The 25,831-nt window shown below is 34.9% G+C and overlaps 1 protein-coding gene across 1 annotated transcript in view; it reads right to left on the minus strand.

The window, feature by feature from the left end:
• Positions 1–841: 841 nt before the first annotated feature.
• The window catches only part of LOC25480132 (probable LRR receptor-like serine/threonine-protein kinase At3g47570), a 42,563-nt gene continuing 17,573 nt past the window's right edge, over positions 842–25,831 (minus strand). The window contains exon 3 of the mRNA XM_039829093.1: positions 842–1,219. Within this exon, the coding sequence (XP_039685027.1) occupies positions 867–1,219 (353 nt within the window). The 3' untranslated portion in view covers positions 842–866. The remainder of the gene's footprint in view (positions 1,220–25,831) is intronic.

Genomic DNA, 25,831 nt, shown 5'->3' on the forward strand with positions numbered 1-25,831 from the left:
CAGGGGCTAAATCTTGCCAGCAGAGAAACTGCTCAGCAGAAACATAGCAGCTGAAACGAACTGCCAAATGCCCACAGCAGCCCCCCAAACCAAAAAACAGCATCACAGATCACCACGAACCACTCCCTACTCTCGACAGATACAATCCCCAGGGTCCCAACATCATTCATAATACAAGAAAGCTGTACTTTTTTACCCACTCAAACTCCACCACCAAGATAAAACTTTAATCTCCTCCACCATTTCCTCCACTTGTACAATCAAATTTTTGAAAATTCTCTCATTTTGGAACTAAAAATTAAGCTAGAAGAATACTTTTTTTACTAAAATATATGAGAGACTTAAAGGGAAATATCATCTTAGTTTTGTCTAAGTCATAACTTAGTCTTCTTAATATTATTTACCATGCTTGATCCTAAATTTACAAATCAAATTTGAGAATACATGTCTCTAAATTGATAAAAAAATGTTCAACTATGTTTTTCTGCTCAATTATGTAATGTAGCAAACTAGTAAGTAGAAATAAATATGCAACAAAAAAATGATTATCAAGTTCAGAAATAGAAGATATTTTCTTCCCACTCTTACAACGAGTCAAGACCAGAGACAAAACAAATTGAGAGAGGATACAACATAAATGAAAACATCACACATGATTTACATGCTTGTGATATGATCCAGAAGATGGTGTGTACTTCAATCTCATACAACGATGAGGAAAATTGAAACGACAAACCAGAAGAAGCATGACATAAATCCAAAAACCATATTGAAAACAACCCACACAAACATTACAAAAAGAAAAAGATAACCACTTAAAAATGGATTCCGACACACGAAAACTCCAATTGTACAAATGAAAATAACTATACCCTGTTTGCTCTAAGAACCAAAGTCTTGATTTTGATTAGCGACTTAATAACATCTGCCATATTAATTCTTGCTTTAGGTAAATCTTCACAACAACTGAGGGCTAAACCAAAAATAGATGATATGTGAGTCAATATGTCATCAATTTGTTCCCCAATTTGTTGGACTAAATTTGAATCCAAGACCTCCATAATTGAATTAGGCAATGATCCATTGATCCATGTCTTCAAGTTTAGTTCTGCAACAAACATATCATCTGTTGGCTTTTTTCTTGTGAAGATTTCCATTAGCATAATCCCATAGCTGTACACATCTCCTTTGACAGAAACAATTCCTTTAGATCCATACTCTGCATGTTAATACTAGTTATCAAAATTGGTCGTTCATTTTTCCAAAGTTAAAGTTTTAATCCCTCATTTTTAAAATCGGGTTTTTTATCCCCTATTTCACAAATTTGAAGATTTCCCATTTACATTCAACATTAGAGTCTATTTTTACTGATGTGGCATCATCTTTAACAACTTAGAATTATCATTATAGGGTTACTATATAACCAATCTCAATACGGTCACTTCTTTAGCACGTCATTATGATTATACCACATCAGAAAATAACCTTCAAACTGAGTTGGTTGAAGAAGTCTAAAAATTGTGAAGTAGATGGATAATATCTTTGTAGGATATTGTTATGCTAAATACACCCTCCGGTCACTAATATAAGCAAAAAACTACATTTTAGGTTCATTCATTTAATGATGTATGTGGTCTATAATAAAGACTATGTGCATCATTAAATGAATGAACCTAAAATGTAGTTTTTTGCTTATATTAGTGACCGGAGGGTGTAACATTTTTGTAGAATAAATAACGCTTTTTCAACAGTTATAACTTATAAGGTAGAAAACTTGATTTGGGGAAGGACATAGGTTGATAATAATGACCAATATCCCCCTCTAAGGCAAGGTATCTGATAAATAATTGGCAAGTGTACCAATAACTATCGAAGTAGTAAAAATATCGTTCCCACGAGGACTGTGTTAATTTCAATTTAGTAATAAGATTAATATTTAGGATGTGTAAATTATTTTAGTGCCTGAGGCAGTAGTTTTGGTTTGCATAAAATAATAAATAACAGGAAAGAACATGGTTTGATAATTGGATTAAAACAAATGATCAAGCCTTTCGAATTCTCTATTGCTCACTGTGAGTAATTTGCCTCTCTTCTCTCTCAAAGAAATTAACCTAGCTTGACGACGGATTAACTAAGTGGTTTTGATCAATCTCTTGACACAAAACCCTTTCCTAAGTTATAACCTTTTAATCTCTTAAACCGATTGAATAATCGCGGAAGCATGGTGAGAACGTTAATTCATAAGTCATAATCCTCAATTTTCTATCTCTAGGTTCCTATGTTGAATTAAACAGAATTACTATTTCATGATTAAAAGCTAGGGTTAGTAGTCATTCAATTCCTAGCATCAATTTATGTGATTGAAAGAAGCTAGGGTTAGTAGTCATACAAACAATCATAAGAAAAGCATTAAGCACAAATAATTCTGAATAAAGACTAGGTTTTCATTGATGTCAAAGAGAGTTCTTAACAAATTACATGGTTCACAGATCACAAAGATTCATCTCATGGCTTAATCAATCTAAGAGTTCAGCTACTCATAACTAAACAATCAAATACATAGAAAATAGTGAACATACATAAACCAGAACCAACTATGAGTTTGGTGAGATCCAATGCGTGTTCTTTAGCTTCCTGGTGTCTTCTATGCTCTGTTTTTGTCTCCAAAATCGCCCCCCTCTCCTTCTGATCGCATTTTGCTTTTATAGACAAAGAATTAGGGTTTCAGAAAAGCCCAAAATCGTGCCACGTTTCGAGACCATCGTGGCACGATTTGCTCATTAATCCTACGTGGCAGCAAATTTACTCAACCATCGTGGCACGTTATACGTCCATCGTGCCACGATTTTTCCAGTATCTTCAGGTAAATTCCACGCTTCAAACGTGCCACGATTCAGGTCCATCGTGGCACGATTTCTCCAGTAAATTCTTGCATTCTTCTTCAATTTGTGCAAACTTCTCTTTTATGAATCTTGAGATGATTTAACCATGTATACAAGCAATTGACTCTCTAAGTGCCATAAAAATATCATTAAAAGACCATAAAAATAACATAATGACGACTGTCATCACAACCCCAAACTTGAATTATTCCTTGTCCTCAAGGAATTTACTTGCATCATTGACAATCGACAGTAAAATAACAATTACCTGATCAAGCGATAGTACCCAAAAGTTCAACACCTTACTAGCTAAAGATGAGCTAGTTTGACTTGTTAGCAACCACCAATTCACAACTCCACGCAAACATTTGAAAGGGTTCACACACAGTCGACATGCAATCTACATATTACCATAAGCTTGAAAAGTTTCTAAACGTCAATCAAAATCAATGTCAATGCACACCTTGAGGTCTTAAAGGGTTATAATGGGGCTTAGGTGAAGTTGGGATATATTTGGATAAGTAGGCTACACAAAATTTGAGTTAGGCACTCCTACGGAAGTTAAACACAAAATTCAATCCATCATTCATTCACCTTTTGGAACAACAACTCTTGCAAGGATACTAGAGATTATTTATAACAATTGGGACAATCGAGTTTGAAGTTACTCGGTTTTTCAATTCTTTGTCCCTTTTTCATTCTATTCTCTTTTTTTTTTCTTTTTTTTTTTCTTTTTTTTTTTGCATATTGTTTTCATGAGAATTTCTCTTTTTTTTTTTCTTTTCTTTTCTTTTTTGTTCTCTAGTATCTCCACCCCAAACTTAATTGGTTGCAAATTCCAATAGCAACCCCAAACTTAATATTTAGCAACATTCTACAATGCCTAACTCAGAAAAACAAAAAGGGATAAATCCTAAAAGTCTCTAAGCTTGTAATGTAGTTTGTCACCGAACAAAAAGATCTAAACCTACCGGCTCAATTTGGCTAAAGAAAGGATAAAATTTCAAAACAATCAGGGTAGGCTTCAAAAGGCTCACAGGACCAAGCACTTTTGCCTCAGTGTGTATATGACAAAGATCAATCGACAGCAGAGAAAAATTGCAAGTTCTAGAATTGTAAATGCATGGAACACTCTTTATAAGTAAAATTGGAAAAATAAAGTTTGGCTATGAACCTGATGAAGGTAAATCGACATAATCAGAATAAGCAGCGGAAAAATTCGATTTACTTTCCTTGGATCATTACGAATTGAAACTTGAACCAGTGATTCGATTGTTACCTTAATTCGGTTGGTCTGAAAAACGAACGGTGGAATCTGCGAACCGGTATCACGATCACAGCCAAGCAATTAGCACAGCCTCTATCAAGTCCACACGAACAGTGCTCTTCCAAAACCTCGGTGCTAGCCAAGAAGACGGAAGTCAGAGAGCTTGGGTTTCTGCAAAAGAACGTAACCGCAAACTATTGCACTAGGGTTCTATTTATAGAACTCCTTATGTGCTTTGCAAGTCAAACTCGTTTTTGACTTCACTAAGCCCAATACGAGTTTAGTAAATATTGCTAAATCATTAGCATTATTTACTAAGCGCACCCTTTATATAAGTCGTACTTATACATATCTCTTTTGACTGCTCTTTGTGTGTGACCCTTTAGGTTCTAGTCACGTTGGCAATGATATTAAATCCATCATTTAATATCATAAACAATGAGCGGTATCTAGCAACACATCATTGCTACCCAAGTGACAAGAATGTCAAGTGATCTGACGAAAACTTTCATGATAATACATATGTGTATAATTACTCCTTTGTCTCAATATCTTCATTGATCTCAAGGCATAGATAGTGTCACCCTTGTATAGATCAATGTTCATTTATCTTGATTCCGAAATGTACTATTTAACGAATAAGTCCAATATCTTATATTGACTTAGTTCAGCACGGCCATGCATATTTATAGTCATATTTCATCAAGTGGCCTAAAGATATATCTCCTGTTTATGAGGAGGGACAAATCCCATCTAGGACACTCATGACCCTCAGCATGATTCATCAAGTGCCCATCAACCAACGTTATTGTTATCCTTTTACAGACAACGTTAGAATGGCAACAAAACACTTGAGTCCACATCTAGAGATCATAGTGGTTTCAGGTCTAAGAGCGATATACATTATTATCATTGTGAGAATATCTTATGACAATTTCATAACTTACTATGTAGTATTCTCACAGTGGGTCAATCCAATATAAATATTACTCCTAATATTTATATCTATGTATAGACTTGATATCTCATATCTATGACCCATGAGATGCGGTCATCAGTCTACATACATAATAGTCTCGACGCTTTATTATTATCCTTTATTCATATTAAAGCTTTGACTACGGATTCATTTAAGAATAGCGTTCTATAAGATAATGTAATCTCATGATTAAGTCACACTTAATATATTATTACACGAACTATCTATTCTAAGGACTTTATTAACATTATCTAAATATAATAAAGAGTGCCATATATTATCCAATAATAAAAGTCATGATACATAAGATAGGTTTAACATAAACTATTGGCCTCTAGGGCTTACACCAACAATCTCCCACTAGCACTAGAGCCAATTAGGCATAAACCTAATACCCATAGATCTAGTATGACCATCATGCTTCTGCTGGGCAAGAGCTTTAGTAAGTGGATCAGCGACATTGTCCAATGTTGGTACTTTGCATATTTTAACATCTCCTCTTTCGATAATCTCTCGAATAAGATGATAACGCCTTTGTATGTGTTTGGATTTCTGGTGAGATCTAGGTTCTTTGGCTTGTGCGATTGCACCATTGTTATCACATAGTAATTCAATGGGATCCACAATACTCGGAACTATTCCAAGATCAGAAATGAATTTCTTAATCCAAACAGCTTCTTTTGCGGCATTGGATGCAGCAATATACTCGGCTTCAGTTGTAGAATCAGCGACTGTTTCTTGCTTTGAACTTTTCCAGCTCACAGCACCGCCATTTAAGCAAAACACATATCCAGATTGCGATCTAAAGTCATCATGATCGGTCTGAAAACTAGCATCAGTGTAACCAATTACAGAGAGCTCTTCTTGACCTCCATAGACCAAGAAGGTATCCTTAGTTCTTCTCAAGTACTTAAGGATATTCTTGACAGCAATCCAATGATCGTTGCCAGGATTAGACTGGTATCTGCTCGTAGCACTTAAAGCATACGAGACATCTGGTCGAGTACATATCATAGCATACATGATAGAACCAATTGCTGAAGCATATGGGATATCACGCATTCGATCCCTTTCGTCATTAGTCGAAGGGGATTGATTCTTTGATAGATTTAATCCTGACGACATAGGAATGAATCCTTTCTTGGAATCATGCATATTGAACCGTCTCAGGACCTTGTCTATATATGTACCCTGACTTAAGCCAAGCAATCTTTGTGATCTATCTCTATAGATCCTGATTCCTAATATATAGGAGGCTTCACCTAAGTCTTTCATAGAAAAGCATTTCCCTAACCAAGTTTTGATTTCTTGTAGTGTAGGGATGTCATTTCCGATTAATAATATGTCATCTACATATAAAATCAGAAATGAAACTATGCTCCCACTAACCTTCTTGTAAACACAAGGCTCATCTTCATTTTTAATGAATCCATACTGTTGTACAGTTTCATCAAAGCGAAGATTCCAACTTCTAGAAGCTTGCTTCAATCCATAGATTGATCGCTGCAACTTGCATACCTTTTTGGTTGCTTTAGGATCGCCAAAACCTTCAGGTTGTGTCATGTACACATCCTCAAGAAGATTTCCATTAAGGAAAGCAGTTTTGACATCCATTTGCCAGATTTCATAATCGTGATATGCAGCGATGGCAAGTAAGATCCGAATGGATTTAATCATTGCAACTGGTGAAAAGGTTTCATCATAGTCTACACCATGAATTTGTTTGAAGCCTTTAGCAACCAGTCGCGCTTTGTAGGTACTAACCTTTCCATCCATGTCAATTTTCTTTTTGAAAACCCACTTGCATCCTATAGGATTAATTCCTTCAGGTGCATCAATCAAGTTCCAAACTTGATTTGTGTACATGGAATCCATTTCAGATTTCATGGCTTCAAGCCACTTCTTAGATTCGGGGCCAGTTATGGCTTCCGTGTAAGTCACAGGCTCATCTTGGTCCATGAGCAATACATCACCCTCTTGAGATATGAGATACCCATATCTTTCGGGTTCTTGACGTATCCTGCTAGACCTACGTGGTTCTTGTGTTACTGGGATAGGATTTTCTGTCATAACAGTTTGGGTATCCTGTCCTTGTTCCTCTACCGGTATTTCAGTACTCTGTGGGTCTTGAATTTCTTCAAGATCTACTTTGCTCCCACTGATTCTCATGGAGACAAAATCCTTCTCAAGGAAAACTCCAGTTCTGGCAACAACAATTGTGCCTTCAGTTGGTTTGTAAAAGTAGTATCCCCTAGTTTCTTTAGGATATCCCACAAAGAAACATTTTTCAGATTTTTGTTCAAGCTTAGTAGACATAAGTCTTTTTATATAAGCTTCACAACCCCAAATCTTAAAATGTCCCACATTGGGTTTTCGACCATTCCATATCTCATATGGTGTCTTTTCTACCGCTTTAGATGGAACTCGGTTAAGTGTGTAAGCTGCAGTTAATAAGGCGTACCCCCATAAGAAGTTTGGAAGTTCAGCATGACTCATCATAGATCGGACCATGTCTAACAAGGTTCGATTTCTCCTTTCAGATACACCGTTCCATTGCGGTGTTCCAGGAGGTGTGAGTTGGGATAGTATCCCACATTCTTTAAGATGATTGTCAAACTCTAAGCTCAAATATTCTCCACCTCGATCAGATCGAAGCATTTTGATTTTCTTGCCTAGTTGGTTTTCTACTTCATTTTGAAATTCCTTGAAGAAAGTAAATGATTCAGATTTATGTTTCATTAGATACACATATCCAAATCTACTAAAGTCATCAGTGAATGTAATGAAGTAGTGAAAGCCTCCTCTAGCAGTTATGTTTAGGGGTCCACACACATCAGTATGTATGAGACCTAAAAGATCACTAGCCCTTTCACCTTGACCGGTAAATGGAGCTTTTGTCATTTTTCCCAATAAACAAGATCGACATGTTTCATATGATTCGAAATCAAAAGAATCCAAAAATCCATCTTTATGGAGTTTGGAAATGCGATTCTCATTTATATGTCCTAAACGACAATGCCAAAGGTAAGTTGGATTCAACTCATTAGGTTTCAACCTTTTAGTATTAATGTTATAGATAGGCATATCGAGATCTAGGACATAAAGTCCATTACTCAAATTTGCGTTAGCATAAAGAATATCATCCAAATAAACGGAACAACATTTGTTCTTTATTGTAAAATAAAAACCAGCCTTGTCCAAACAAGAAATTGAAATGATATTCCTGCTAATGGCAGGTACATAATAGCAGTTTTCTAAATTAAGTAAAAGACCACTAGGTAAGGTCAATACATAAGTTCCAACAGCTAAAGCAGCAACCTTTGCTCCATTGCCAACTCTAAGATCGACCTCGCCTTTTGCCAATGCTCTACTCTTTCTCAGACCCTGCACATCAGTACAAATATGAGAACCACATCCAGTATCTAATACCCATGATGTAGAAGTAGACATATTAATTTCTATAACAAAAATACCTGCAGAAGTAGTAGGAACATTTCCATTCTTCTTATCTTCCAGATACTTTGGACAGTTTCGCTTCCAATGCCCAGCGTTGTTGCAATAGAAGCACTTACCATCCTTAGCCACGCCTCCAGTAGGCTTCAAAGCTTTGGTTGATGGCTTGGCAACAGCTTTGCCTTTGCCATTTCCCTTAGTCTTATTAGGCTTCTTATGGTGCTTTTTGAACTTGCCATTATTAACCATTAAAATGGCAGCAGCCTTTCCTTTTCCCTTCATGTTTTTCTCAGCAGTTCTCAACATAGCTGCAAGCTGTGGAAGTGTCTTGTCCATATCATTCATTAGAAAGTTCTGGACAAAACCGTTGAAACTTTCAGGCAACGATTGCAGCACAAGATCAACGACTAGCTCTTGTTCAAGGACAAATCCCAAACGAGCTAGGTTTTCAGAGTACCCAATCATTTTGAGCACATGAGGTCCTACGGGACCTCCCTCTGACAGCTTGGTGGAAAACAGGGCTTTAGAGACATCAAACCTCTCATGCCTGGCTTGCTCTTCATAAAGAGTCTTAAGATGTTCGATCATATCGAACGCTGTCATCCCTTCATGCTGTTTTTGCAGCTCGGGAGTCATTGAAGCCAGCATGATGCATGAAACTTCTACGGAATCATTGAGATGCTTGGCATGAGCATTTCTTAGAGCCGCAGAAGCTCCAGCAGGAGGTGCCTCAGGAATGGGTCCATCCAGCACATACAGCTTTTTTTCGTGGGTGAGGACAATCCTCATGTTACGGGACCAGTCTATAAAATTTGTTTCAGTCAATTTTTCTTTTTCGATGAGGGATCGCAAAATGTTTGTGGAAGCGTTATTGGCCATCTACAATTTAAAATGTGCAAAATAAGTATCATGAAAAATATTTAATTTGGTCTTTAATTAAATACGCTCCCACTATTTTACTCAAATCAAATGACCTTCAAACATTTGACTCGGAAAATCCCGTTGGAAGATTTTCTAGTGGATTGAAATCCTTATTTCACTTTGTTTTAAGTCAACGGGGGCTGTACTTAAAACTCAGCTATTTAGGTAGGAACATTTCCAATTGTATCTTATACAACTTTCAAATCAATTGGCGGAATAACTCTTTATTCAATTTCTATCATATAGAAGTCGTCCAATTATAGCTTCTAAATTTATTCTAATCTTATTAAAATTAACTTAGTTAAGTTTGACCCAAAAGAATAACACTTGGATAAATTGGATTACCGCACCGCAACTTACTAGTATAGAATATGCGCTTTACGGAGGCAAAACCCACATATTCGATATTAGTCTTGAAGGGTGTTAAACTTTTGGAAAGCTTTAAACTTAATATTTAAATTGAAGGATTTTTATTAAATTTGATCTCACCTCACCACGGCTTATATATCATATATATTCGCACTCCAATCAAAACATGCATAACATTTATACAAAATAAAAGTGACATGATTATGGCCATCCTAACGCTATGACTCTCTCAAGCCAATGAGAGAATCTGAACTAATCCTAGAAACGTCCTTGCTTCTCCAAGCTTGACTTCCAGGACCATCTCTACGTCTTGAGTCCTATTACCTCCTTTGCATTCTATTTACATTACATATGAAGAAAACTCGTTTTACATACGAGGGAGTGGATGAGAAGAGAATGTACAATAGAGATATAAGAGAAAGGCACGGCACGCAGACCGTATTTTAAAAACCAAAAGAAATAAAATAAAAAGGACTAAGGCCATAATCATTCACATGACAATAATAATAACAAACACACTTTTATTATTATTAATTATTCCTTATTAATTAAATAAATTGAATTAAAATTCGACATATGATCACCCTACGCAGAGTAGCCTACGACAAATTGAATTTAACAATCTGATCTTTATTAAACAAGTGCTCTGATTTTATTCACGTATCATGACCGAGTCTAGGATGCTTCACCAGAGTTCACAGAATCGGTTACGAAGCTCCATACATCAGATCAATCAACATGAAAATATCATCTGACTTATTAAACTATGATCAAATCCAGTATATCATATATACCGTTGTTATACAGAATTTACCAATCACGCTTCTGTCAATATGTATGATCGAAAGGTTTGATGTTTCACCAGAAACGGTTTCTGAAACATCAAAACGGTTCGAAAAGCCATGCACATTCACGTGATTGATGTTAACATTAACTGCGTTTTATGATCGATCAATCATGTTTCTGTCGATATGTATAATCGAAACGTCGATGTTTCACCAGAAACGGTTTCTGAAACATTGAATCAAATCGAAAACACATGCACAGAAAACATAATATGATGCGATGCCAATTTTAATCTTTCTTTATTAATTATGTTCGTTCAATATGCTTAATCAAATTAAAACATAAAGCAGTAACAAAACAATCCGATTCAAGGTTTCGTAATTGGCTCTGATACCACTGAAGGTAAATCGACATAATCAGAATAAGCAGCGGAAAAATTCGATTTACTTTCCTTGGATCATTACGAATTGAAACTTGAACCAGTGATTCGATTGTTACCTTAATTCGGTTGGTCTGAAAAACGAACGGTGGAATCTGCGAACCGGTATCACGATCACAGCCAAGCAATTAGCACAGCCTCTATCAAGTCCACACGAACAGTGCTCTTCCAAAACCTCGGTGCTAGCCAAGAAGACGGAAGTCAGAGAGCTTGGGTTTCTGCAAAAGAACGTAACCGCAAACTATTGCACTAGGGTTCTATTTATAGAACTCCTTATGTGCTTTGCAAGTCAAACTCGTTTTTGACTTCACTAAGCCCAATACGAGTTTAGTAAATATTGCTAAATCATTAGCATTATTTACTAAGCGCACCCTTTATATAAGTCGTACTTATACATATCTCTTTTGACTGCTCTTTGTGTGTGACCCTTTAGGTTCTAGTCACGTTGGCAATGATATTAAATCCATCATTTAATATCATAAACAATGAGCGGTATCTAGCAACACATCATTGCTACCCAAGTGACAAGAATGTCAAGTGATCTGACGAAAACTTTCATGATAATACATATGTGTATAATTACTCCTTTGTCTCAATATCTTCATTGATCTCAAGGCATAGATAGTGTCACCCTTGTATAGATCAATGTTCATTTATCTTGATTCCGAAATGTACTATTTAACGAATAAGTCCAATATCTTATATTGACTTAGTTCAGCACGGCCATGCATATTTATAGTCATATTTCATCAAGTGGCCTAAAGATATATCTCCTGTTTATGAGGAGGGACAAATCCCATCTAGGACACTCATGACCCTCAGCATGATTCATCAAGTGCCCATCAACCAACGTTATTGTTATCCTTTTACAGACAACGTTAGAATGGCAACAAAACACTTGAGTCCACATCTAGAGATCATAGTGGTTTCAGGTCTAAGAGCGATATACATTATTATCATTGTGAGAATATCTTATGACAATTTCATAACTTACTATGTAGTATTCTCACAGTGGGTCAATCCAATATAAATATTACTCCTAATATTTATATCTATGTATAGACTTGATATCTCATATCTATGACCCATGAGATGCGGTCATCAGTCTACATACATAATAGTCTCGACGCTTTATTATTATCCTTTATTCATATTAAAGCTTTGACTACGGATTCATTTAAGAATAGCGTTCTATAAGATAATGTAATCTCATGATTAAGTCACACTTAATATATTATTACACGAACTATCTATTCTAAGGACTTTATTAACATTATCTAAATATAATAAAGAGTGCCATATATTATCCAATAATAAAAGTCATGATACATAAGATAGGTTTAACATAAACTATTGGCCTCTAGGGCTTACACCAACACCTGACAGTTATGATATCTGGGAGTTGTGACTACCTATCTTTCACTGTCGTACACTTCGCCTTTGAAACACAAGTCGCTCCTCCTTTTGAACTTTTGGAATACCACTTGAACAAACATTTGTTACTAAACTGGAAAAAGTCAACAAACAAGCAAATTCATCAATAATAAACAAGTGCAAGAACAATTACAAAACAGGGGAATACAACTGAGTTATTCAAACACAGTGACAATTGTCTGACTCAACAATAGGAATAAAATACTGAAAATGAAAACATAATAAAAAGGATGGGTTGCCTCCCACCAAGCGCTTTCTTTTACGTCACTGAGCTTGACGCTTCAACCACTGTTAGGGTGGCAAATATGATAGAAAGAATATATCATCCTTCTTCTTCCTCTTGTTTGGTAGGAATTCCATGAATTTGGCATAAAGAATCAGATACTCCCATGCACTCATTGTTGATCTTTTGGAATTTAAGCTCTCCCACCTTAGAGAAGGACGTGCATCCATTTGCACACGAGTTATTTCTTTAATCTCAGTTGGTTCATATTTCGGACCAATATCAACACTCCTCACCTTGGGATTTTCTTCCACCACCTTAACCAACTTCCTTTGAGACTCATGTGCCTTCTCAACAAGATCACCACACTGAACATCAAACTTCTCAAATGAAACTTGATTTGACACCAAGAATTCATCTAAAATATTTTGAAGTTGAGTATGGTAATCGATGTTGATCACCTCTTTCTTCTCTTCACAATTACTACCTGGTTGATCCACCTCACAACGACCACACCTCTCATTTAATCTCGAGATTGTTTTGTCCAAATATCCTATCTTCAAAGATAGCATATATTTTTCATACTTCAACATACCAATCTCTTCTGTGTCATGGAGGTATAACCTGTCTATCATAGCTGCAAAACTTGGATAAACTTTTTAGTAGCACAGTACAATGAGAAGAAAAAGAAGAGCATAACTCATATATATTTTTTATATATATATATATAAACAAAAATATAAATGACAGAAATCCTAAATAAAAACAAAATTACCAAATTGAAATGACTCAACAGTCCCCGGCAGCGGCGCCAAAAACTTGATAAATAATTGGCAAGTGTACCAATAACTATCGAAGTAGTAAAAATATCGTTCCCACGAGGACTGTGTTAATTTCAATTTAGTAATAAGATTAATATTTAGGATGTGTAAATTATTTTAGTGCCTGAGGCAGTAGTTTTGGTTTGCATAAAATAATAAATAACAGGAAATAACATGGTTTGATAATTGGATTAAAACAGATGATCAAGCCTTTCGAATTCTCTATTGCTCACTGTGAGTAATTTGCCTCTCTTCTCTCTCAAAGAAATTAACCTAGCTTGACGACGGATTAACTAAGTGGTTTTGATCAATCTCTTGACACAAAACCCTTTCCTAAGTTATAACCTTTTAATCTCTTAAACCGAATGAATAATCGCGGAAGCATGGTGAGAACGTTAATTCATAAGTCATAATCCTCAATTTCCTATCTCTAGGTTCCTATGTTGAATTAAACAGAATTACTATTTCAGGATTAAAAGCTAGGGTTAGTAGTCATTCAATTCCTAGCATCAATTTATGTGATTGAAAGAAGCTAGGGTTAGTAGTCATACAAACAATCATAAGAAAAGCATTAAGCACAAATAATTCTGAATAAAGACTAGGTTTTCATTGATGTCAAAGAGAGTTCTTAACAAATTACATGGTTCACAGATCACAAAGATTCATCTCATGGCTTAATCAATCTAAGAGTTCAGCTACTCATAACTAAACAATCAAATACATAGAAAATAGTGAACATACATAAACCAGAACCAACTATGAGTTTGGTGAGATCCAATGCGTGTTCTTTAGCTTCCTGGTGTCTTCTATGCTCTGTTTTTGTCTCCAAAATCGCCCCCCTCTCCTTCTGATCGCATTTTGCTTTTATAGACAAAGAATTAGGGTTTCAGAAAAGCCCAAAATCGTGCCACGTTTCGAGACCATCGTGGCACGATTTGCTCATTAATCCTACGTGGCAGCAAATTTACTCAACCATCGTGGCACGTTATACGTCCATCGTGCCACGATTTTTCCAGTATCTTCAGGTAAATTCCACGCTTCAAACGTGCCACGATTCAGGTCCATCGTGGCACGATTTCTCCAGTAAATTCTTGCATTCTTCTTCAATTTGTGCAAACTTCTCTTTTATGAATCTTGAGATGATTTAACCATGTATACAAGCAATTGACTCTCTAAGTGCCATAAAAATATCATTAAAAGACCATAAAAATAACATAATGACGACTGTCATCAGTATCCAATAGATTGAATAAATACCACTTTTTCAACATTTATTTTTGTAGTTTTTTTTTTTGTTAACAGAATCAAATAGATTGGTTGGAACTAAAGACATAAAGAAGAAAATGTTACGAAGTAAAAGAGAAGAAATGACCTGGTGCAATGTATCCAATAGTAGGAAAAGTTTGTGTATGGCATTTAGATCGGCCTTCATCGATGAGCTTGGCAATACCAAAATCACTAACATGTGCAACCATATTTTTATCCAACAAGACATTAGAAGGCTTTAGATCGCAATGAACCACAGGTATTGAAGAACCATGATGGAGATATTCCAATGCAGATGCAACATCTATCATTATATTCAACCTTTGCAAGAAACTCAAACAACAATTATTTGAATATAACCATTTGTCCACACTTCCATTTGACATGAACTCCATCACCAATGATTTAAAATCAAGATTTGAACAACTAAAAATAATCTTAACAAGATTTCGATGTCGGAGATTTCTCATTGCATTGCATTCTACATCAAAGCTCTTTGCTTTTGCCTCTGATTGCAAATCAATTACTTTAATTGCAATCATCTCACCATTGCGGAGATTTCCCCTGTTATCGCGATTTTCGGGTGTCAAGTCATTAATTAGGCTTGAACTTTTCAATCTTTGATATTCTCTATTTTTTCTTGGGAAGGGCAAAATTGAGAAAAAACCCTTAGATTCTAAGTTCGGGGGTCGTTTTCGCTACGGGAAGGTGTTAGGCACCCGGAACGATTATGGTATTCCATAAGAACCGTTCTCCTAAGTTTATTTCTACGCTTTATTTTTATTGCCTACTTATTTAAAAAAAGAAATTTTATTTGAGTGAAGAATGGGGGGAGAGAAGATGATTGAGATTTTATTTTACTTGGCTTGGAGGAGTTTTAACTCATTGCCTACGTACCCTTTTAAGGGATCAAAACCAAACGTAGTTCATTCTCGAAAATTATTTTTGTTTTTGTTGGTTGATTTTAAGTTTGAAAAAGGAATTTTGAAGAATGGAAATGAGAGGCCTCAAGGGCATGAGATTTGGAAAATGTGAGGGGGAAGTAGTTATTTTGCAAAATAAAGTCTAAGTATGATTAAAATTCATTGAGATTTTTTTACTTAAGAAAACAAAAGGAAAATGAGGAGTTTTGACTCCTATTTTAGAAAAAGGTTTTCAAGTGAGGTTATTCACACTTTTTTTTGGAAAATGATTTTTGTCTAAGCGTTGTAAAACCTAAGCATACATCTAAACATACATTCCCTAATCATGCATCTAGAATATCCATGTGGGGTGTGTGCATGTGTCGGTGCTCGTGTCGGTGTACATCACTTATAGTGTCCATAGTCCTTTACATCGAGTCCTAAATACATGCTATGGTCTTGCAAGGAATTAAAAGGGAGCCAATCTACCTAAAATTATTACAAACCCATTTGATATAGAAATGAATAGAAAAAAATAATGCCTAAACTATGAGATGGATGAAATATGAAATGAAATGGTTAGTGATATAAGGCATGAAAATGGTAAAAAAAAAAAGGTAAACAAAATTGAATAGAATAGCAAAAAAAGAAAAGAGCAATGAAATGAAATAAAATGACAAAATATGCCTAGAATTAGGTATAACACTTAGACATGCACATGGCTTATAATTCCCTCATCATAGCCATTTTTAAAAGAGGTTTGATTTTGAGCTATAATGTGATGATGATAAGGACATATACAAGCCAAGCATTATAACACAATTATAGGAATATTTTACACTTTATTTCTTGACACAAAAAAACACATATATTTTTATCAATTTTAATCATGAAAAAGAAAAAGAAACAATCAAAAAGAAAAAGAAAAGAGAGAAAAAAAAATAAAAATACATCAAGAAATATGTAAGAATTTTTAGGAATTTTTCTAAACACAAAAATGTCAAAAAAAGGTGTAAAAACAGTATTTAAAAAATAAAAAAAAGAAAAAAAAACAGTTAAAAAAAAAAAGAAATAAAAAAGACTCAGCAGGGTTTAATCTGGACCGTTGGATGAATCCAGAGGTCCAGATTTAACCCTCAAGATCTCATCACAACCTTTAGATCAAAATGATCCAAATCAAAGAGTTTTAAAGAAACAGGAACACAAAAGACCTTAAATGACTACACACACATGAATCCACCCAAGAGCATCCTGGATCGTTGGATCTGAGATCCAACGGTCTAGCCTTGAGGTCACATGAACGTCAAAGGTCACTCACACATACAATCAGGAAAAGAAATGCACAGAAGCCCTCAGATCTTGGAACGATCCGGATCTGAGGGCTCACAACGTGAGGGAGCACAACAAGAGCACGCACGCGTGCGCATGGGAACGGATGAGCTATATAAGGAAAACTCACACAAAAAACTCACAAAAACAAATCTCCTTCTCTCTCTAAGTTACACAAGCTCTCCCCTCTCTCTAAGAAGCTCGCCGGCGAAGGTGGAGGAGGTCGCCGGCCTTAGCGCCGCCGCGTCGGAGCTTTTTTTCTTTTTCTTTTTCAAAATTTTTATACCAAAAGCTTCGTCTCCTCCTCCTCTACACAAATCCGGCACTAGTTTTAGAAAGGGCTGAGAGATTTGGGCTAGATCTACACTTGAACTTCAAAAAAAATTTCACACTTTTTTTTGAAAAAAAAACTACGGATCTAGATATCCTTTTCTCTCTAGAGTCCGAATCCGGCCTCAAAATTTCCAAAATCCGAACACAAAAGCCTAGATCTACAAATCTTTACCCGTAACAAACTTTTTCACATGCAATTTCAAGCAAGAAACGCGCGGAAATGACTTAGAAAGGGAGGAGAAACGCGTTACCTCTGTCGTAGAACGGAGAAAAAAGATATTCGGAAAACTTCGAATCTCTCCTCTTCTCCTTCGCGCGCGCGCTATAGCTTCCGTTGGTGTTGTTTTTGCTCGAAAATCCGGTACGATTTTGGTGTTGATGTGATGATTCGAGGTGGTTTTGAGTGAATCCGGTTCGGATTCGTTGATTTGGTGATGATCGGAGTTGGTTTTGAGCAGATCTGGTTCGGATCTGTTGATTTGGTGATGATTTGTTTTTGGTGTTCTTCCCTCTTTTCTGAGATTTTTTTGTGTTTGATTATGTTAGGATGAGAGAGAAAACGAAATTCTGTTTGTGAGTTGGCACTGATTCCTCTGATTGATCTGACACCTTTACTATTTATAGCCTGCCATGTGTATTTGAGACCCAATGGGAAAAGGACACCTGTTTTTGGATTTAGGGACTTTCCTGCAAAAAATGAGAAAATTGGAGGACTGGACCGCAATAAAAAAAAAAGGACCTAAATGCAATTTAAAAAGTTTTGGACTAAAATGCAAATTAAAATAAAATTGGATTAAAATTGGTAATTTGAAAAAACGTAAAGTGAAACAAAAAATAAAATCAACAAAAGGACTAAAACGAACCAATTACTGACATGAGGTATTTTAAAATACCTCCCAAAATGCCCCTAGGGACTAAACTGATCCAAACTGGCTCAAATGCAATTTTTGAAATGATTTTTAAACAAAGACTCAACAATGATTTGTACAGACAGGTTGAAAAGACTCAGAGGCAAACACTGGGACTAAAATGGGTTCCACTGCAGGAAATGACCAAAATACCCTTTTGTATGATTTTTGAAATAAAATGCAAGAAAAAGCAATGCAACGTTTCAGAGAGTTCTTAAATGACTTGTAATGCAAGAAAAGACAGACAGAGGCAGTAAAATACGCTTGAAAAGAGAGTAAAGGTTCAGAGCAAAATAACAGAGAATTGACAAATATCAGTGTTAGAAAAAGAAATTTGAATGAGTATTTTTAGGTCCAAAATCAGGGTATAACACCCCCGATATACAGAGCCAAAAGCCCCCCGTCCAAGTAAATTACACTCACTAAATCCATTAGTTGCTTGCACAAGTTCATAATAGGAAATTCTTCTAAGAGCTCCTAAAGTTGATAAACCCCTTTCAAGAGTATTTTGAATCTTTTACCTTTTATTATGCTTTAAAAGTATGATGCATGCAACAACCAAAATGGTTGACACACCTAAGGGAATGATGCATTTGAATAACAACTTTCCGATTGACCTTTTTTTAACTTGTTCAACACACTGAGGTATATGTAGGCGGGGATTGCCACAAAGGGCTCCATTATGAGTGAAAGATTCGGCCATGAAATTTTTTAAAGGTCCACCATCAGGAATCTCTCCTTATAATCTATTATATGAGAAGTTAATGTTTTGAAGATACAAAAGTGATTCTAAGGATTTTGGAATAACACTAGTTAACATATTTTGGGACAAGTCCAAGGAGACCAAGCTTACCATTTCACCAAGTGATGTGGGAATTGATCCATACAGTTTATTATCTGCTAAGGAGAGCATCTGCAATGTTTGTAAGGAATTGATGGTTGTTGGAATGTTGCTTGAAATCTGATTTCTTGATAGGTCTAATAGTATAATTGCTCTCAAATTGCCAATCTCAGGTGGAAGATTACCAATGAAGGCATTAGAGGACAAATCTAACTCTAAGATATCTATGACACTCCAAAGAGAGGAAGGCATCTTAGAGTTCAGACTGTTAGATCCAATGTATAACCTTATAATAGAACTCATATTTCCCAAACATGTTGGTAAACCACCAGAGAGCTTATTATTTTCTAGATACAACTCACCCAAACTCTGCATTTCACAAAACTCTTCAATAAATGATCCTTGTAGTCCATTGTTGCCAAGATCCAACATTTGAAGATTTTTTAACTTTTTGATGGTACCAGGTATTGGTCCTTTTATATTATTATCATTTATAGAAAAAATTAGCATGTTGCTCATGTTTCCGATTTCTATGGGAATATTACCTTCTATTCGACATGAATCTAACCCTAACCAAAGGAGTTCTGAAGATATGTTTCCAATTGAATTTGGAATAATGGATTGTAGATGAGATCGGATATGAATCCCCGATAAATCAAGATATTTCAAATATCTACAACTTGTCAAGGAATTAAAGAACTGATGTGAATCATCTATTGTCAAATAGTTGTACCCTGTGAAAAAATATTTGAAGAACCTTAAATTTTCAAAAAAATTAGGAACAGTTCCAGTGAATGCGTTGTGATTCAAGTCAACTAGAATGAGGTGAGAAGCGTTGAATATAATATTTGGAATATTTCCAACAAAATTGTTTCCTTCCAAGTCTAGATATTGTAGCTTAGGAAGGCTATAACCTGTTTTTGATGGAATTATGCCTGAGAGGTAATTTTGTACAAGATCCAAGTATGTCAGTGATGATATGTTGAGGAGTTTGGATGGAATTGATCCTTCGAAGCTATTGTGTCTCAATGTCAGAAACTTAAGTTGATGCAGATCGCCAATCTCCTCGGGTATCAGATCTGAAAATTGACGAGGAGTGTGATTATGATGATATTCATGGCAGACTATTCATAGCAAGTTTCATACTCCAAAGGTGCAGTGTAGATACTCAAGCCCATGCTTAAACTATTAATAGATCCACACCTATGAATCTTAGAAAATCATGCAATTTGGTAATAACTTATGATTTATTCAATAACTTTCTTCGATATATATTAAAATTCTAGATTATCTACATAAATAAGTGAAGGATCCGAAACAATCAACATAATATTGATCTTCTATGGAATAAAAAAAATGATTCAATCAAATTCATATTTTTCTATCGGATTCAATAAAAAGTTGTACTATTCTTCTTGCAAAGTTCACAATTGCAATAATTCACAATTGAATCAAATATGTAGAATTATATTTCAACTTTTCGTTTTAATCTCTCTAGAAATTTTCTTCAACTTTTAGTCCAAAAAAATTTCATCTTCACTTTTGGTCCCTCCTATAAACTATACTCATATGTAGAATTCATATTTTTTGATAAAATTTTGCAGAAAAATTTAAAATATAATATTATAAGGATCTCTCAAAAAAATAATTTTTTTTACCAAATCATGAATTTTTATTTTTTTTATGGTAAACAATTCATATTTAATTTATGTTTTCTTAAAAAAAAAATTGAGTGATTTTTACACTATTTTATACATTTCTACACAATTTCATTAAAAAATACAAAAATTTAATTAAAAATAGGGACTAAAAGTAGTGATTGAAAATTTTATAAGGACTAAAAGTTGAAGCAAAATTTAGAGAGACTAAAACGAAAAGTTTGTATATTTATTGGAACCAAAAACATATTTAGCCCTTTTTTTTATTTAAAGGAAGGTCTCATTCTAAAAATTTGTTATATAACTTATCAAAATTATTTCTCAAAAAACTTATATAAATTAGTGTGATACCCGTGCAGCGTTTGGGCAACTCAGATTTATCACTGATTTATTTGAAAGATTCAGCCAAGCATCAAGATTGAAAATTAATCTTTCAAGTCAAGAGCTTTCTACTTCTCATGTTCTCCTCAACGTAAAATCAACAACATTACATCCCTCTCAAGTATCCACATCACAAGATCCCTTGATAAATATTTGGGTTTCCCAATCCTAATAGGGCGGCCTAAAAGAAATGGCTTCTATTTCATCATTGAAAAAATGAAAATTAGGTTGGCTTCTTGGAAGAATAAACTCCTCAACAGATCAGGTAGACTAGCTCTGACTACTTTTGTTTTATCTTTCATCGTGTATTTTATATTCAGATGAATTGGCTTCCTCAAAACATATGTGATAGCTTTGTGTCCTTATGAAACAACGTCTCTTTATGGTGATGATTGTCGATTTATGAACACGATGATGATTCCTTGTTGATTATGACTTGTTGAGTTGTATGGATGTAAATTCTTGATGATGCAAATGGTGAATTTTGGTGAAGATATTATATGATGGTGTGAATTGTATAAGAATTTGGTGATTTATGCATTGTCGGGTCTTTACATGGAGTCCATGCATTCATAGTCATGTTGAGTCTTGGTCAAGAACATAGTCGGAGAGAAACTATGTTATTGGTGAAGAACGTAATCGGAGAGAAATTACGTTAGTGGATTCAATACAGTAAAATTATCCCTGGAATCCATTTGGTACCACATGCATGTAGAAATGTCTAGTACATTGCATGCATTTGAAGTTTATGAAATGTGTCATGCTTGAATATGTGACTTGGTGTATATGTGCATTGATAATTTGGTGCATGTCGTGATAATGTGAATTTGTGGACTTGTATATGTTGCTTGATATACTATGGTATGATAATATTCACGTCGAGTTAGTATTCTAGAAATGTTGAATATGTACATGTGTATTTATTTTAAATACTTGAATGCCTTATTGATTATGTTTATTTGGTGGAATATTATCTAACCGGTAGTGGTCGTTTGGTTAAGTCCCTGCTTATTTGTAGGCATGGGTAGACATCTTGCAGGATTAAGTTGTTTTGCTTTGCTAGTGAGTTGCTTAAGGATGGCGGGGAGCTACATCCTTTCTCTTTTGCTCGAGTCTAGTTAGGCTCTGATTAGGATGTCAGACATTTATGTTTATTTGACATTGTCTATTGTTAAAGTCTATTTGTGGAAATTATAGTTATGTATTTTGAACATGTATTGTGGTGATGAGATTTTATTCCTCATGTATTGAGAATTATTAAATGTTGTTTTGAAATTAAAATTATGTATATTTTGAAAAAACGAAGTTGTAGCATCTTGAGCTCTTATGATTTATTTGAATTTATTGCATGATTATTGCACTCCGGGTTCAGGGTGTTACATGACACTCCCACTCCCGAAAAACCAAAAGGACGAATTTGAAGTAATTGAAGAAGATGAAGATGATGCCCTATCCTGAAAAACCGCCGTGAAGAAGACGATTAAGGTCTTTTTAACCCCCACTGACAAGTTGGATGAGTTGAAGGCACAATTTAACAGATACTTTGTCCAACTTGGTGAAAAATCAAAGAACATTTGTACAAGTGCCATGTGTGAATCTCGCAGCGGATAACGATGAAGGCAGATGGAGGACCGTTTATTTTTCAAAATTTATCCATGATGATGGCGATGTAGATTACATGTTTAGGTTAATGGTTGAAAATAACATTTTACATCTTTGTGTCCGCTCCATTGAAGTGTAATATGTATTGACGTGTAATAGTGTAATATGTTCGAATTTGTGTCCATAATATTGCATTTGAATGAAATTCCAACATTTGTGGATTGTGTATTTAAAGACGAATTTATGTAATTCGAATCAATTATGTGTGATTATGTTCTGATGAGTATTATGAGTTAATTATGTTGTTGAAATGATGTAATTTGGATCAATAATGAGAGTATCTTGATTACGGGTCATTAATGGTTTGATTGCTAGCCTTGAATGTTGTTATGTTGCTATACCAGAACTCAATTTCAGTTAACTCACGTTGTTATTTCGAACGTGACTTAACTCACGTTGGTGTAGTGTGAGTTAACTCATGTTGGTTATTCCAAACGTAAGTTAACTCACGTTGGGTTTTATTCTGGAATTTTGAGGTGAGAATGAGCAAAAACGCTTGGGAGAAGAGCAATTTTCTAATATAAATTCATTCAAGAGGGGCTAAGAAATTGGAGCTTTGAAAATGACCTAGTAATTGGTGACTTTCAATTTAAAGCTTTTTTGACACCTCTAGTTTCTTGACTAAGGCGCTTGTAATTGCGACTATATTTGTTTCAGCAGAGTCTTCTACATTCGACATCCAGCACGTCTTGTACTTGAGTATATGTATTTTTCTTTTTTTTGACGAGTTTTGTATAGGTATTATTAATATATTTTTTGAACACTAGTATTAATAATATTTTTTTAAATAAAGGCATCCATTTTTATTTTGAAAATAGGCTAGTTGGGAGAGTAGGAAAAAATACTATTTTTTTTAGAGGAGGTAAAAAAGTAGTATTGTTTCCTACTCTTCCAAAATAAAGAAATCATTTATTATTTTGAAAATATTTTGTTGTCTCCCACGATCAGCTTCTTTGTTGGAAAAAAATAGGTGTTGGATAATTTTTTGAGAGTATTATGATTAAAATATATTTTTTGAGAGTATTATGATTAAAATATGTTTATGTCCCTTGAGCATATGTCACTTTCGTTTTTTCTTTTTTCTCTATGGATTTACGTTTTTTATAAAAACGGGTAAAACTTTTATAAAATAGGTGTTGGACGTATTAAGAAGGTTGGGGAGTTTGGTGAGTTTGTGGTAGGGCTGGACAAGATTTCAATAAACCGCCCGTTTCAAATGACCCGCGGGTAAGCAGGTCGGTTTGGACGGGTCACTTGGGTTATTCAGAGTTAAAAAAACCGCCATGACTGGGTTATTGCGGTCGGTTGCGGTTGGGTTAAATAGACCCATGGCACTCCATATCCGACCGATATACTCTATAGCATAGATAAATCATAGTACTTCTTTTACATGGTATGGTCTCATCTTAATAAAAAATGTCAGAATATTAATTCTTGAGACCAAAAACACAAACACCTCACATGCTAAAACAACTTTTTCTCATTACTTTTTCTTTCACAGTATCAATTTTCAAACAACTATTTTCCCCTCCTTTTCACACTTCTACTTAGAGACTACCCTTATCTCATTTCTCTTTTCCAAACTCCATCCTCGTTTTTTTCTTCTTTACAATTTTTCTCTCTCTTCTCTAAACTCCGTCATATACATTGGTCCCCATTCTTTTTTTCTTCATCCATGAAAAATAAATGCAACTTTTACATCAAATATACTCAATTAAAGTTTGTAGATCTCACAAGATTGAACATTTGATTCAAAGAAGAAGATAATCTTCTGCTACAAATGGAAGTTTCACAATCTTTTGTGTTGTTTATTTTTTGAATCAAATGTTCATTGTATAGGTTAAAATTCAATGTTTTGAAGTTTCTTTTTATTTGTAACTTTTTATGAATATTGTTGTTGGTTGATGATCTTCATCAATGGTAAATTTCGGTTTTTGTGTGTATGACTTTGAAATTTGGCTTCTTGATATTTTGCGTTTTTGTTCCTTTGTATCCGTTTAAACCGAACCACTAAAACCGCATTTCGACTAACCCGTCAACCACCTTAACCGAACTCTCAAATGGACGGAAATGGGTTGCATTTTATCACCCGCGGTTGCCTTTTGGTTTGGAGTTTTCGGACCGAACCCGACCATTGTCCACCCCTAGTTTGTGGGGTTTAAAGTAGCTAGGTATTGATGATTTGACGTTGTCCCATCTACAATATGCAAAAGATACCCTTCTCATCGGTGAAGCCTCTATAAGGAATTAGTGGACTATGAAGACTATCCTCCGTTGTTTTGAGTTTGCCTCGGGCTTCAGGTTAATTTTGCTAAGAGTTGTCTAGTGGGAACCCATGTGGATGATTGAAGGTTTTCTTTATTGTAGGTTGGGTGCTTTTCCTTTCAAGTACCTTGGGCTTCCCGTGAGAGAACCCTCGTTCTGCTAAAACTTGGAAACTTCTAGTTAACCCGTTTTCTTCTGGGCCCGCCGCAAAATTCAAATTTTGAATTTACCGCCCAAGTTTTTAGGCGGACAAATTCTGCCACAAAGTCCAGTTTTTTTTTTCGCACAGATTTGTGGCAATTTTTCTTTTCCACCAAAAATGTCAAATCATAATTATTTTTCTATCCAATATTCGTGTGGGCTAGTTGTCCACTTGTGTCTCAATTTTGTCGCAAATGTTTTTCTAAATTAAAATATATGGAAATGCATAACCATGGGCTTTTTCCACTGCAAATTTGAATAGCACTTGTGTACCTTTACGGTACCAATGTTATATAACTAATTAGAATATGTTACCTACCAATATTACTTTATAAATGCTTTATAGTACCATTTTTGTTGTTTTGTCTCCGTTAGCTTAACTCAGTTGATAAGAATAATGCATAATATATGCAAGGTTCGGGATTCGAATCCCAGACACAAAGAAAAAATGTTCTTGTTGCCTTATTAACTAGCAATTTTTTTCACAATGATTCTATTCCACGGAATTTTC

This window comes from Medicago truncatula, chromosome 8 (genome assembly GCF_003473485.1).
Source record: "Medicago truncatula cultivar Jemalong A17 chromosome 8, MtrunA17r5.0-ANR, whole genome shotgun sequence".
Classification (NCBI taxonomy): domain Eukaryota; kingdom Viridiplantae; phylum Streptophyta; class Magnoliopsida; order Fabales; family Fabaceae; genus Medicago; species Medicago truncatula.